The 15,604-nt window shown below is 44.3% G+C and overlaps 1 protein-coding gene across 1 annotated transcript in view; it reads left to right on the top strand.

Annotated features, from left to right (window-relative positions):
- The window catches only part of LOC8038898 (NACHT domain- and WD repeat-containing protein 1), a 131,710-nt gene extending 122,173 nt beyond the window's left edge, over positions 1-9,537 (top strand). The window contains exons 22-25 of the mRNA XM_040206260.3: positions 450-612; positions 1,109-1,307; positions 3,425-3,661; positions 4,121-9,537. Of these exons, the coding sequence (XP_040062194.2) occupies positions 450-612; positions 1,109-1,307; positions 3,425-3,661; positions 4,121-4,677 (1,156 nt within the window). The 3' untranslated portion in view covers positions 4,678-9,537. The remainder of the gene's footprint in view (positions 1-449; positions 613-1,108; positions 1,308-3,424; positions 3,662-4,120) is intronic.
- The last annotated feature ends 6,067 nt before the right edge of the window (positions 9,538-15,604 follow it).

The raw sequence follows: 15,604 nt of genomic DNA on the forward strand, positions 1-15,604 counted from the left end.
GATTAGCCACAGCGTCTACTGTGTGCATTTCACTGCAAAGGTCACGCACGATTGCACAACAGGACATACTAACTAAATAAATGTTCTATAAACTCCCCTAAACTTTAATATTCCTGGCGCTATATATATATAAATATATGTGTGTGTGTGTGCGTGCGTGCGTGCGTGCGTGTGTGTGTGTGTGTCTGTGTGTGTGTGTGTGTGTGTGTGTGTGTGTGTGTGTGTGTGTGTGTGTGTGTGTGTGTGTGTGTGTGTGTGTGTGTGTGTGTGTGTGTGTGTGTAATTTGCAGTTGTACCGGGGAGAAAACTGTTCAATATACATAACAATGGTCTAAATTTCCCTTTCTAAAATGGTATTTGTCTGTTCGTATTTTATTTGTCTGCGTAATTTAAACATATTTTGAATTATCTGCGTTATTATTCTAATTGGAGCGTCACACACCTTGCAGCCTTAAATACTGGCCCGTCATGGATACGGAGAGCGAGAAAACAGTGAGCCACAGCGAAGCCATTCTGTGTTACACCGTCACGTACGACTGCCAAACCGTTGTGACTGGTTCACAAGACATGTCTCTCAAGGTCTGGGAGGTTGCAACAGCAAAACTAACACAGGTGAATACTTCATTTGAATTTGTTTCTTGTCCGTAGTGCTTACACTTTCACTGCGAGTTATGAGAAAAAAAAAAACCTACATTATAGTTGCCGTGTTTTTCTGAAAAGAAGAAAGTTGTATGCAGCGTTTTGGTTGTATCTGTATGGCAATATCGTGTAGCTACTTTAGAATAATGAGTAATACATTTTCTGCCAACATGTGTTGTTTAAAATTAATATAAAATGGGAGAATAGCTTTTTAAGATTTCTTCATTTCCTCTCATCAGATGCCCGCCTTGATCGATAATGTATCAATGATCGCGGCAGCCACGTACGAGCGTACATTTTTGTGGACTAGAAGAGTCGCTTTTATAAACTGCGTAGTAAATTGCGTTGATGAAAAACGTGAATTTATCAATTTCATGCATCTGAACATGTGATTGGCCACTTCCAATTAGTTGGAAAAGGCTAACTTGTGGATGATGAAACTCGAATGCGTCTTCCCATTCTTGCGCAGGTCCTCGTGGGTCACGAAGGTCCGGTCACCTGCGTGGCGGTGGCACCGTTCAGATCGTCCCTCGCAGTTTCTGGGTCTCAAGACTGCAATCTTATTGTCTGGGACATGACCACCGGAAGCGACAACTTCATTCTTCGTGGTCACACGGAGTCCATCAAGGCCACCAAGCTCACCCTGGACGGAACCGTTGCAGTCTCGTGTAGGTTCTGGTTTGGGCACGCCGCGGTTTCTCTCACTTTAACCCCTTGGGGCGGATGTCCGATTCCATTGGAAACTATACTCCGTCTCATTCCAACTCTTACCGTAGCCGACGCTATGTATACGACGGGATGGAGTGAACCACGGTGCTTGTCGTATTTGGGAGTTTGCCCTCCCCGCGTAAAACGATCGGGCACAGTAAATACGCCATTACAGTGCGCCTTTTTTTTTTTTTTTAGAGCGCAGCTTTTAGGCGTTTGTTTCCGGCTTGAGCGGCGTCGCCGTCACTGTCGGCGTAACCGTAACGCGTCGGCGTAACGCGTCGGCATCGCCGTCGCCGTCGGCGTATAGCCGTAAAATCGCATTCACACTGAGCTAAAGACACACGTTGCGGTCGGCGTCGACGCCGGCGTCGTTAAACACGAAGCAGACACACAGGGCCACCCGACGGCGGCGTCTTTTCGGGGAACCTCGCGTTTGTCGAGAGAGTACGGAATTTGTTTTATTCGTCTGCTTCGTACGATTCTTGTTGCCTTGCCTTCGCGACTGCATATGCGGTGGGAAACAACCGTCTTCACTGAATGGACAACGGCGTGGTTATGTATACATTTACACTCCGGTCATATGAAGCATTGGCCAAAGACTCGAGCGGGCAGCTTCAGAAGAAGCTCTTTTGCCGCGTTTTTTGTGCAAAGTACGGTGCTACGCCGGCGCGTCCATATACCTTGAACACTGCAAGCAGCTTGTGCGAGAGTGTTTTCGATGGAGAACTGTTCTATTCCGTAGCGGTGAGTGCACACAAAGACTATACACAACACATTGGGAGTGATCGCTCCCGCACAGTTGGAGGTCGGAACATGCCGCAAACTTCGGTGGCAGCTTTCGCGCAAACGATGAAGAGTGGTTAAAGGGCGCCGTACACGCACATAAAACACTGCTCACAGTCAGATATGTTACAATCGGCTTGCTTCTTTCCACGCTGAAATGCTTCCAGCCACGTTTGTCGAGTGCACGAATCCATAGGCCCCTCTCCCTTTTCGCTTTCATTGTGGGTCGAAAAGTAGCGAAAACAAGTCCTAACCGGAAAAGGGCGACACGTCACGTCCGGACGCTCGCTAATTGGCTCAAGCGCGCGCGTTGAGAGAAAAGTTGGGTTCCGAGGCGTCGTCTCTCTGCGTCGTCCTCCTCGGCGCGCGACTTTTTTCAATACAAAAATAAGCAAAAAAATTCACCCCACGACGCGTGTCTTTCCGCTGTGTGAATACGCTTTAACACGTCGACGTAACGCGTCGGCGTCGCCGTCGGCGTAATTACGCGGTGCATTGTGGGAAACGTCCCACAATGTACCTCGGTGACAAGCGCGTTGCATTATGGGACGTTTCCCATAATGCACTGCGCGGGAGGGAGGAGAGGGAGAAGGAGGAGGAGGATGGAGAATTAGGGCGGGGCAGGGAGAAGGAGAAGAGGGGGAGGAGGCTAGGAGCAGGGGAGGAGAAGATGAGGAGGGATGAGGTGACGCATACGGTCCCCTGCATACCCTCCCCTCCTCCTCCTAAAGAGCTGCGCTCTAATTCAGCTTTGCAGGGAGTTGTAAACGTCTCACTTTTTTCCAGGAGCGTGATTGCTCTAATCGGGCGATGACAAACGTTCAAAGAGGACAAGCGCCGTGGCGAAGCACTTTTGGCGTTGCCTGATTGACCCTATCAAATCGAATCGTGAACTGCGGTCGGCCTGAATGTAAAATACAGTATAGATCTCCCGAAACTTCGTTGAGAGTCTACCTTTCCTTGGAATTCGTGATCTGAAGTGTTATCTGTGGTCGATTACTACGCAAATGTTCGGTCAGCCGGTTAGTTTTATTTATTAATCAGATTACACTTCTTAACCGGGTAATCAGGTTACCAGTTGGGTTATCAACTCTGAAACACTCCTTTTAAGAAATTGAACGAAGTGCTTCAGTCTTTACTACCGATGCAGTTGCATAGACAAAGTAACAATTAGCGAAAAATAAAATGTAGATACGAATTCATACTCAATCACCCGATGCTTAGAAGTCGCTTTGACCTTTTCACAACTTGAAATGCTTTGTTTTCTTTTTCTTTTTCGTGTCCTATTCAGGTTCGGACGACAACACGCTGCAGCTGTGGAACACTCAGAATGGGCACCGCATCGCGAGTTTCGACCTGCATGCCACGATGCTGGTCATGACGACGTCGCTGAACACGAATCACCTAATCATACAACTGGCCAGCAGCACGTTCGTGCCCATGCTCAAGATGCTTAACAACCCTGGCAAAGGACTCATGCTGGACCTCCCTCCGGGCACCCCGGTCAGCGATGAAAGCAAGACCCTAGGTAAACAAGACCTGGTGACCCTTGCACCCCCTCCACCCCAAAAATATTCCTTCTCTCTGAAAAGGGCGTCCTTTGTTTACTCCAATAGAACAATCGACAGCGACAGAGTATCGCAAATATTGCGTGAGTTAGATAAGAATAATAGGGACTCGCAGACTCTTCTTGTGGGACGCACATTTCATCGCAGTTCTTTGACGAGCATATCCAGCGTACCTCACTTACTTACGTCAACGCTACCAGAGTCAGACTTCCCACGCATCTACTTTCCTCGCCACGCATTATTTACGGTTTCCTACCGGATAAGTCACGTACAAGAGTAACGCATGTACAACATGCTCAATATAAAAAAAATCACATTTTAAAACTCTACAGCTCTTGCCTCATACTTTTTTCTACTCCATATGTTCATACAGGCCACACAAATGCAACTTTTACGAGTACGAATACCATTCGTTCCAGGCCTGCACCTGCGAGGCATGATGCCGAAGCGAGTCCTCCTGCGGGGCAACCTGAAGCGGGAGCAGTCCTTCGACTCCTTCTACTGGGACCTGCGCGCTCAGTCGCCCAAGCACGAAACGGTCGACGACTTCCGCATGAAGCCCCTGTCCCCGTTCGGTTCCCGCGAGCACCTGCATTTGTCCGGAACTACACCCGTCTGGAACGGCGGCGTCAGCACGGGCCGTGGCCTCCGACCGGGCGGCCACCCGAGCGACCTGGGCCTCCAGCCCAAGCCCAAGCTGCCCAAGCACAAGATCCTCAAGAAGCAGCAAAGCATGTTCGCCTGCTTCCCCGAGTTCACGCAACAGGCGCCGCCCACGCTCATCTCTCCGGTCACGACTGCCAAGGACATCGTCGAGAAGAAAGAACTGTTGCTCGGCAAGCCCTCCCGCGTTGCGGCCGCCATGACGTTGCCCAGAACCAACAGCGTCGAAGAGGCTCCGGAAAAGGCCCAGGACGAGGGCGCCGTGGGGCCAGAGAACACGGTCACAGACTCTGCAGTCTGCGTCGTCATGTGAAACGCGGCCGAGGGACACTAGGATATGTTTGCAAGCAGTAGCGTATGGTCGGCGAACGCCCACAGTCCCCCAGACGTCGTCAGTGAGGGCACACTTTTTTCCAGTGGTGGCGTGAATTATCCATGTTTCCGGTAGCTATTCAAACGAACCTTACAAAAGCGGCTCGTTCGGGTAGAGCTAGCGAAGGTGCCAGAGTGAACTGTAGAGGTTTTCTTTGTTTGGTCGTTTTCAATTGGTGTTTTCTTTCATAGTTATTTTTCTAAGACGGCGTGTCAAACGCAAAAGGCGGTTAAAATTTTTACGCTTCGTAGCTGGGGCGGGTTGTTCTATAACGGCATCAGGGACGTCGGTCGAAATAGGTAACCTGCAGATGTACACCCGGGTGCATTTTGATGTGGGTTCGTTCGTCGTAGTAAAAGGACCGCGCTAGGAGGTTTAGGGCGGCGTGGATGGAGATTCCACGTAGGCTGTCACCGAACCTTTCTTTGGATACCCCAGTGTTGATGTGGCGTTGTTGTGAGCACCTGATTTTGCACAGCCATGCACGGGTGAGTTGGCGCACCGTCACAATGCACACCTCATTCACCGTACTGCACCGTGTACGTAGTGTCGGCAGCTCGACCGCACACGCCTCCTGTGACGAACACAGGACATTTTCTGTTAAATATCAAAGCACGACTGTAGAAAAAGAAAACCTTTTTGCTTCCTCTGTACTGCATCGAGGAAAACGGTCGCATTTACGTAGACGGCAGGGTGTGACAATGGTATGCTCCGTTGCCTTCCTTGTTCCTGTATACCACTTTAATACATGAAACAAAAAAACAAGCGATGCAATTTTGTATGTCTAAGGCAGCTTATCTTGTAGACTAATGACTGGACGGGAATCTCAACTCTTTAGCGGCAGATGGTAAAGGACATAATTAGGTGCACACACAGTATTTCTATTTCCCACGCTTCCATCTCTAGTCACAATGTTTGCTCAATGTCAGTGACGTCGAAGGTGTAACCCCTCTTGAAAGCAAATTCATCATTGTGTGGCCCAAAATTATTTTTTGTACCATACCCCTGTATATGCTGTATATAACGAGTATTACGTTAGGTACTGCCTTTAGGCTGACCCTTGGTTGCGTTACCCACACATATGCGATCATCTGTGACCGCAGACACCAAATCCAGAGCTGTGACCGACATGCCATTACGGCACCCACAAATGTCCAGCGGTTGACCGGTCGGAAGCAATCTGAGGGACGTGACCGACACACCGAGGGAGATTAGACCATGCCGTTTCGCAAAATTCTTCTCAAAATGCATTTTCTGCAAGGCAGCCACCTTCTCCAGCTTAAGTTTTGATCAATTTGTGTGTGTGTGATCAATTTATATAATGCAGGCTAGTGTAAGAAACGGCACAATCCAATGGGGGATTTGACGGCTGGGCACGTTTCCACCAAGCTATTCACAACCTCTGTGATCCGTTAACTGCCATCATATTATTAGCTTAGACGTCAGAATTGCTTGCCTGCTGACACATTATTACGTGACACAAGATCTTCTTTTCAACTACGAAAATAAAAATCAGAACCTGAGTTTTATTGAGGAGCCCGATTTGTTGTCTGCGTGTGAAGCCACCTGTGTATGCTAAAATGCCTGTCTTTTTTTTTTTTTTATTGTTTTCTTTTTTTTTGTTTTGTTTTGTTTTTGCTTTTTCCCCTTTATCTGAAGAAGATTTTCGTTTTAAAACGACATAGACTGCAGCTCGAAATTGAACCAGATCAGTAGAATTGCCTAACCTTAACTTTATTTCTAACTAAAGCACTTTGAGTTCAGATTTTCCTATAAGAAGGCATACTTACAATTGGGAGCGACATTCAACGTTTCAGATTTGCTCACTAACCAGGAACGGAACATGAAAAACAAACATACTTGGTTTAAAATTACTCTTTCTGTGAGAAGATCAAAACCGGGGTTTCTTTATTAAATATTTTCTTATCGACAGACATATCCTTTTAAGCGCATTTTGTTATATTCAAAATTGGAATGCCTAATTCAACGCAACCCAAGCCACACAGATAGACATTCCAGTTGTAATAAATGTGTAAGTTTAAAATCCTTGAGCCTAACTATTTTTCTGATATTTGATCAAATAAATATAAAATATAATTACTAAAAAAATGTATGTTAAACTATTATATCTAAAGAAATGTGTTAATATCCAGTATCCTTTTCAAAGGAGTATTGCTGGAAAGAAGATGATGTACATTCAAATGATCCGCAAATATTATAGGTAGGTTTTTCTAAAACATACGAACAATGAATGTAATGTTGATGCTTGACCGTGTTGGTGTCTAAATTATGCTAATAAAAGAGGGACATGGAAAACCAACAGACGCCACAGGCGGTTGTCTTCCATGTCCCTTTTTCTTTAGCGTAATAATGAATACAATGTTTTAGTTTCGCCCTAACGTAATGTTCCATGCTTTTTTCGATGTTATAACTCCAACACAGCTATATTTAATTTACACTTATCACCGTACAGATTCCTAATTAGAAACATAACTAATAATTTAAAGACCTGAATAATATTTTTTGTCTTCGGTATATATACATATTCGTAAAATCTGAATTTTATTGAAATGTCAAAAGTTGACCAAATTATTGCAGCCCGAACGTCCCATTGAATCCAAGTTGCGCTACTGTTAAAAGTGTATGCACCCATTTTCCAACTACCAGCACCTCTGGCTTACCATGGCACTCAGTACAACACGTAACATCAAGAACTAACGTTCAAGTTTAATTTATCATCAACTACGATGAACGGTAGTAAAAAAAATAGTTTCCTGGTCTTGGCTGTGAACCCAACCGAATCACCCAAATATTCATTCAACTCAATTTAAAGGCATACGCTCCCCTGTTCATTTGAACTGAGTTTCACTTTCAACAATAGTACCTATTGTATATGTGGATCAATTGTTTCTTGTGTGTGCACAGCTCACGTATGAATTGTGTGTTTTGTAAAGTTATGCCCAATAATCTTTCGAGCTGTCCCGCTATTCCCGCGTCATCATTCCCGGTTGATGGAAGTATTCATGTCATAGGATAAAAAATAGAAGGCTCTAGCACTTCTGTATCGACGAGAAGACTAGCCAGTGGCTGAAGCAGGCAAACGCCCAAAGCATCGTAGTTTGTTTACATTATGTAGTCGTGAACAAACCGAACTGTCGAATCACTTTCCACCCAAATGCACAATGTTAATGTTACCTCTCACGCCACAGAAAAAAAAAAGATGTAAAACGTTATAAAAAACTTGGAGTGAAAACCCTCTCGATAGTGAAAATCCTTCGTCCATATTTTCATTACAATGACTTACTATTATTACACATACGTGTTTTTTTTGGCAGTGAGGCTTAAAAATGTAAAATAACACATATAACAGGGATTTCTACTTTTAATATTATTCCGTCGTTAGATAAAGATGATCCTATTAGCGGTTACGTATCCGAAGAAAAAATTGTTCTTAGTAAAGTTCATGTAATTATTTTGTGTGCATTGATAACAAAATCGTCTAGATTACTGACTTTAAACTGGTATGCATGATGACAAAAATAACACACCTAGATGTCAATGCACACAATACCTCAATTAGCGTTGCACAACATGTCAAGGATTGTGCACCATTGGAATTAAGACCGGGCTAACCCAATGAAACTTTCAGGAGGCATAACTTATGTTTATCTGTAGCGAAGCACCATAGTAACGTAATGTCAAGTACAAAAAACAACCCATTGTGATTCTTAGATGAACGTCTGCGAAGCGAATAATCTAAGCTTGTTCGCTAATTTCACACTTGTTAATGAGTTATGTTCGCTCGATTACCACATCAATGTAGGGGTAATTTACAATTGTGACATTCCTTGCTTCGAAAGTAATGTTAAGCCGCTGAAAAATAATCACTAAGAGGCTACTGCGATTATTGTTGTTGCATGTGCATATTCCAAAGTATCACTAAAACACTCGTCACAAAGGCAGTAAAAAAAAAATTCGTATGACAGCTGCCGCACTAAAATGAAGTCATTTCGGGTGGTCACTAACTTAACATAACTTGAAAGGATCCTTAGAACAAAACTATTCAAATTGATTAGTTTATCTCTGTTGACTGGTCATTAGGGCGACAAAGTTGATTATGAAGTGATTAAAAACAAGAGCCGCAGAGTTCAGACTTCTGCGCTCCAACATGTTGATTATATATACACAAAAAATAGGCATACAACACGGGAATTTCTACTTATGTTCCAGTCGCTACAATAAAGGTTCCAAAGAACACCGTGTGATGCAGAATACTGTCTATGCAATGTTTGTTACAGCGTTTCAAAATCCCCTCTCTGAATAATCACAAGGGGATATTGTTCCGCTTAACATTCTCTTAGAGTGCTTGTTAAGCATAACCTTTTGAAGATGGAGATTTATCGAGGTCGTTTGTACATGTGCCGGATATCTCAGCAATAGAGTGCAGGAGAGTTGGAAGTACGTTTTTTCAACATCTCGCGACAATGGAAAAAAAAAAAAAAAAAAAACATCGCACAGTGATGCGAATTATGTTGGCAGTTAATATTTTTTGTTTGCTGGTGTTCTTGGACGCTTCTCTTTGTTTCAACATGATTACACAATTGCTTCTTCACTGAGCATCTTTAGACTAAAAGGTGTGTGTCCCTACATTGAAGATATTGCACAGACCATTTTAGATCCCTTTCCACGCTCTGTAAAATAGTAGGTTATGTGTGTTCAAACATCAATACAAGATTAAAAGTTCTCCACCTTTGTGTAAATTTTTCCCTTGGTATTGATTAATAAAAACAAATTTATAGAATGCCCGGCTTGTTGCTTGATTATGAATTCTGTGACTTTTATTGCTGGTCATCACTCATTTTCACTTGAAGATCTGGTAGATAAATATTATAGTTGTTTATATTTTCAGTTGTGTTTTTTGTGTAGGCTTATACAGCCTGAAGTTAGTCTTCCACTACGGGTGACTTGTCTCTCTGCTTTAGATGAGAATTTTAGCCAGTCCAGTACAAACCACTAGCCTGGGGTCTTTAACGTGCACCACGGAGTAGTGATACACAACCGCACGACGGTACGGCGCTCATCCAAATCTGAATGGACAGGGGTGTGGATTGAACTATGTTTTCAAGACATTGCGTGTACCAATAAAACTGAAAAGTAATTTTGTAAATTGCATACATTAAATTTACATTTAAAGCGAATCTAACTTCATATCAACCGTCTTACTTAAATTTGTAATAAAAATAAAACGAAGCAATAATTATTAGACTATGATAAAAACGTCAAGACGACTGACATGCATCAATAATTTATAGACACAAAAAAATACTACTCACAGTGATCTTCTTAGAATTAAGTTAAATACCAGAGGGCACTTACCAACACCATTCAGCTGCCTAATACATGTCTACTCAGACCGAACAAATTGTTATAATTGTCTAGAAAAATAAGGGTACATGTATCCACGCTAGCAGAATACATGCCGTCTTGTTTCTCTAAGACAGGGTTCTCAAACACGCGGCCCGCGGGCCGCATGCGGCCCGCAGGGCAACCGGCTCCGAGCCCCGGTTTCTATGCCTCGAGTGCTAGAAATGACCGGCGTCATAGTAATATCATCTCGTCGATTTATTTTCGCTCGAAAGGTAGCTCTGCTCTTTTAACATATTAATATATTTTATACTTAGATGTGTTCGTTCGCCCCTTGTTTCGCTTTATTTCTTGTTCCCAGCTTTTTGTAATGCACAAAAAATTCCACTACTGGTCTGCCAGCGCGAGCTATTCGTTGAAGGATGCATGTCGGGCTGGGCAAACTCTAGCAGGGGCAAGTGCCAAAGATAAAGCTATAAGTTCGGAATACTCGCCTTCAAAAAAATATCCCCATTAGAAAACGAGTATTTGTTCAGAGTGGTATAATAGAGATTGTGAGCAATGCAAGAACTGTCAAATTAACTGATTGTTTCTTAAAGACATGTCGAGCTGGGAAGGACAGACTAGTAAAACATATAAAATAGCGCAAAAACACAAGGACAAGAAGTATACAGGACAGGCGCTAATCTTGTCCTTGTCTTTTTTGCGCTATTTTATATGTTTTACTATGGTGAACCAACTAGCCCAGGGGTGGCCAGGCTGACCCGGCCTATGAGCCGCAAACAAAACCAAGAAACTTGTAAGAGCCGCAAGGGGCGGGGGGGGGGGGGGGGGGGGGGGGACGATAGGGAACATCCGTTAACTAAAGGGGACAAGTATCACCGGCGAGTGACAAAGGCCGCGAGACTGAACATTTCCTCGACCCCAAGCCAAAGTGCATACATGGTTTGACAGTCCATGTCCTTGATGGCTTTCCCCCTAGGGTTCGGCAAGCTCTCTCGAACAATGAAAGAAACAGGATCTGTGGCAACATTCGAGTGAAAATCGGTTCGACTGTACATACGGGGGCACAAGGCTGCCAAACCGCAAGCTGTTCTTTATTCTGAAATCCTTGGGAAACGCAGAAAGGGCGGAAGGGGAGGGGGGGGGGGGGGGGTCCTTTTACGAGGGATCCGCGAGCCGCACTTGGACCAGCGAAGAGCCGCATGCGGCTCGCGAGCCGCGGTTTGGCCACCCCTGAACTAGCCCAACAACGTGCCCTACTGAACGACAGATTACTTACTGTCTTGTTCTATTAAAAGTGCCAGCACGTTGGCGGGGCGGTACCATTTTAATTCTTGTTATCACATCAGGGCAGCGCTTAAAGTAGCCTTATAAACAAATAAAATTTAAAGATGTCACTGGCAAAAGTGTGAGTTTACAAAAGGCATAAGTCAGTAGGTCACTTCTAATTAAAATCCTCCACCCCCCCCCCCCCCCCCCCGCCCCCGTCTTAGCTTGGCCCTCGACCTTTCCGGTGTGGGCTATCTGGTCCCCACACTCAAATACGTTTGAGACCACTGCTCTAAGAGGCCTTATTTTTATCCATTCGCTACTGTTCCTACCACAGCAACGGGAACATGACGATTGGCCCACCGTAACCTTTCCAAAAGGCATTTACTCAAGGTCCTGTTCGTATGTGTTTTCATACCCGATAAATGGCTTATTCAAGAGCCAACCTTTCCTCCATGCAGTTAATGCAGTTAGGTCAATCACAAAACAAGTAGTGAATGACGCGTCGTTTCTGACCAACTATCTCTTAGTACACATGTGGTTAACTGCCTCCAAATCTATATTAAGAACCCTAGCCTATGTATATGCATATACGTATATACGGCGTGTTTGAATTTATTCCAAAACATTATTACAAAAATTCCATAAAAGATAAACTAATACGGTTTGTGCAGGTGAGTTATACGGCCAGGGAGACATAATATAATCTACTATTCTTTATGATAAGTCGCATAATGAGCAAACATTTCTTAACTTACTTTTTAGTTATGAAAAATAAACGTATAGTTTCAATTAGAAACTTGCTGAGCATCATCGAAAACCACTATATCAGATTTTATAACTACTTGAAGCGCGTGTGAAACGCGAGGACGACGCAGAGTGACCAGTCGTGCAGCTGGCTCAAAGCTAGCGGTGGCGAAACGCGGATGATATTCTGATCACCCGCGTTTCCGCACCGCTAGCTTTGCGCTTGCTGCACTGGTGGTATCTTTGGTAAAATGTCGAGTTTCCCACATGCTTAAAGTGGTTCTCAATTTTACTAATTTTGCTGTTTTTGATGATGTTTGGCAACTTTCTAATTGGAAGCATATGTTTAATTTTACTACTTAATATGGTTAACGAATTTTAGTTGATTACTCAACAAACTGTGGCGGTTATTCCTTCTTATAACATCCGCTCAACTAACGAAACACCTAGCAAAGACGGCCTTCAGCTAGCAGTTTTCATTCTTTTTTTTTTTTATTATTCTGTTTTCATCAAAAATTATTACCCGATGTACAGGGCGAAGGCTTCTTTACCGCTACCTGAATGTAGTTTTTACTATACGCGTATGTTTCTTGAGCTCGGCGGACACTCGAGGGGCGAAGGGCCGTCACAGTCTGGTGAGTAATTACGAAAATTCGTTAATTAACTCTTTAATTATTGGTTTTATGGGCCATGTTGCGATTGTAATCTTGAAGACAACCGCCCTGAAAAACTAAACCAACTTGCACATTTAAAAAAAAAAAAAAAAGCGAACTGGTTTAGGGATATCCGTCGACAGTTTCTCCCTTTTTTAGTCTCAGATTGCGAAACTGAAAGTTCCAAGTGTGCCGGAAGCGCTGACCACGTGACGCTCGTAGCGGTGATGGTTTCGCGACCTACAAATCGTCATGATGCCACATCTTTCCCACCGATAAACGATCGTGAGTGAAGCTCCGAGGGTAATAACGCATTATAAGCGAGAGCGCTAAGGACTGTCCCAGCGAGTTTGCATACCACGACCCGCACCGTGACAGACGCAGTGCAGATATGAGATGGTGATTATTTGTACGTCACGAAACCGTCACTTCTACGAGCGTCACGTGGTCAGCACCTCCGGTGCACTTGGAGCTTTCAGTTTCGGAATCGGAGGATAAAAAGGGGAGAGATTGTCAACGAATATCTGCTAACCAGTTTTTTTATTATTATTATCTTATTGAGGGGGGGGGGGGTGCAAGTTGGTATAGCCTTCCAAGGCGGCTGTCTTCAAAATTGCAATTGCAACATGGCCCATAAAACCAATAATTAAAAAAATTAATTTACGAATGTTATTTAATTACTCACAAGACTGTGACGGCGTGTTCGGCCTTCGAATGTCCGCCGAGATCAAGAAACACATGGTGAAGACAGTAATCACCATAGCAGTAAAATTGCCTTTTTTAAAGATCTGTTTCGAATAAAAAATATCACCCTGTGTGTTGTTGTCCCTTGTTGGAACCTAGTTGAAGTATCACCTACCATTTCGTGTAGCGCGGTAAAAAGAAAAAAAAAAAAAAGAGAGTTTTATTTTTTGCATGCATTACACAGAATGTCAACGACTGGACCCTACCCAAGTAGTATCACGATTCAGAAGACCCGCCAAAGCTTAGGCATGACGAAAATTCAGATCTTTAATTAGATATTTGCAGTCCATTGTTGTCCAGGCAATGGTATGCACGTTCCATGCTTGCACCTCTTATACGTATAGATATAGTTGAAAGGCCACCGCACCCGCGGCATTTCGAGAGTTGAGTTTGACTGCCATGTCTGGGCGAGTGGCTCTACAGCTCAAATAATTGTGCACTCGTACGCTACAACTTTCAGTGAAAAGAAAACTGTTTTGTAGGCAAGTTACTGATTGCAAACAGTTTATTTCACTGCAAAAACGATGGACGGTGCTGGATGATAGAAGACGTTAATTGCGCGCCGTGCCAGCAAACAAATATGACATTGTTTTCGCTGACAAGACCAGGTACTTTCTGGAAGCCAGTGGTGGTGACAGCGTGAGTGCGTTGGCGCGAGCATTCTACCGGCAGTAGTCGCCTCTCTTTGTTGCGTAATTCGCCCTCCAGAAAACAACCTTGTTCAAAATGTCCCTCCGGGTGACAGACAGCCTGGCATCTTTTCAGCTGTCCAGCCCAGGATTTCCTGAGATTTAGGAAAGAGATCCGACCGTCATGCCCCTAGTGGCTAAATTGAGAACTACACTGATGGGGACAACATCAACACATATTATTTGTATCTCTTTTGACACAGCACTCGGCCCACGTAGCCGAACGTTGCGTAAGTGTTCGGCTGGGGTTCGTGTTCAATCTGTGAAGCCCAACGCAGACGTAACAAAAACGCTGGGCTCGAGTCCTGCCCAATCCTGGCCCCGGGCTCGATGCAGGATGGTAAAGTAAAAAATCTAGTACACGTGCCTTGCGTTTGTAAATACGTAACTCTGGAGAAAACAAGCTGGACGTAGCGCCCGCCTAATAGTTCGATCTCCTCACCAATAGCATGAAGGTCAATCACTCACTTCCATCTTAAATTCCCTTCCCTCTCGAGTTACAAATTTCTGGCTTATGCATTCCGTCATATCCAATGAAGTTACGGAGAGACAGTAGTGTCATATAAAGACCCGTTGCTAGTAATAATAAAGTCCCAAAGCAATAGAAATCCCGGATTCATTTTACATTTTGGACAGCGGGAGCGGAAGGTTGAATTGCAATGAACCTGTTACTTTACACCTCTAATTTTCGAGAAATCTGATAATGTGTTAAAGAAAAAAAGAAAAAATACAGAGAAAGAAAAAAAATACACGTTTGTATATTTGTACACACAATCTACACACTTGAAGAATTGCACTAGGCAAGTCATAAGAAAAAAAAAAAAAAGGCTGATGTTTAGTGTTTTTTTCAAACGCTGCTCTGGAGCAGTTTTGGTCCTTATTTGTATCTCAAATGGTACTATTTCCGGACTCGACTCAGCAATCCTATCTAGGAGATGACTCACAACAATGACGTTTTCGTTTCGGCTTCAAAGTCTTGCGGTCTCTCTCCTTCTTTCCCTCCTTCTCCTCGTCAAACGGCTCGAACAACACTCACACACGCGTAAAACGTTTACAACACTGATCAGTGCACGAGCGAACGTTTCGGCTATATTGTCTGCAGAGACGTCCGGAGATAAAAACAAATAAAATCCAGCCGTTAACAAAGCGGGGTAAAAAAGCGAGCCCTCGCTGCTTCATCGGCGAGGGAATCGTCACCGCGCGCGCACAGTCCGGGCAGACCTTTGCGAAGCCAAGGGCCACGATCGAACTGGGAGCTGACTCAGCGTCAGTCAGCTGTGGATAGAACCCGGGGCTTGGGGGGTCGCGGCTGCCACATGGGGGCGCGGAGGAAGCAAACACACGGTGCGCGGTGTGCGAGCACTCCAAGTGTGTGTGCGTGTGGACCGGGCTCCTATC

This window comes from Ixodes scapularis, unplaced genomic scaffold, assembly GCF_016920785.2.
Source record: "Ixodes scapularis isolate PalLabHiFi unplaced genomic scaffold, ASM1692078v2 PGA_scaffold3__209_contigs__length_174095766, whole genome shotgun sequence".
Classification (NCBI taxonomy): Eukaryota; Metazoa; Arthropoda; class Arachnida; order Ixodida; family Ixodidae; genus Ixodes; species Ixodes scapularis.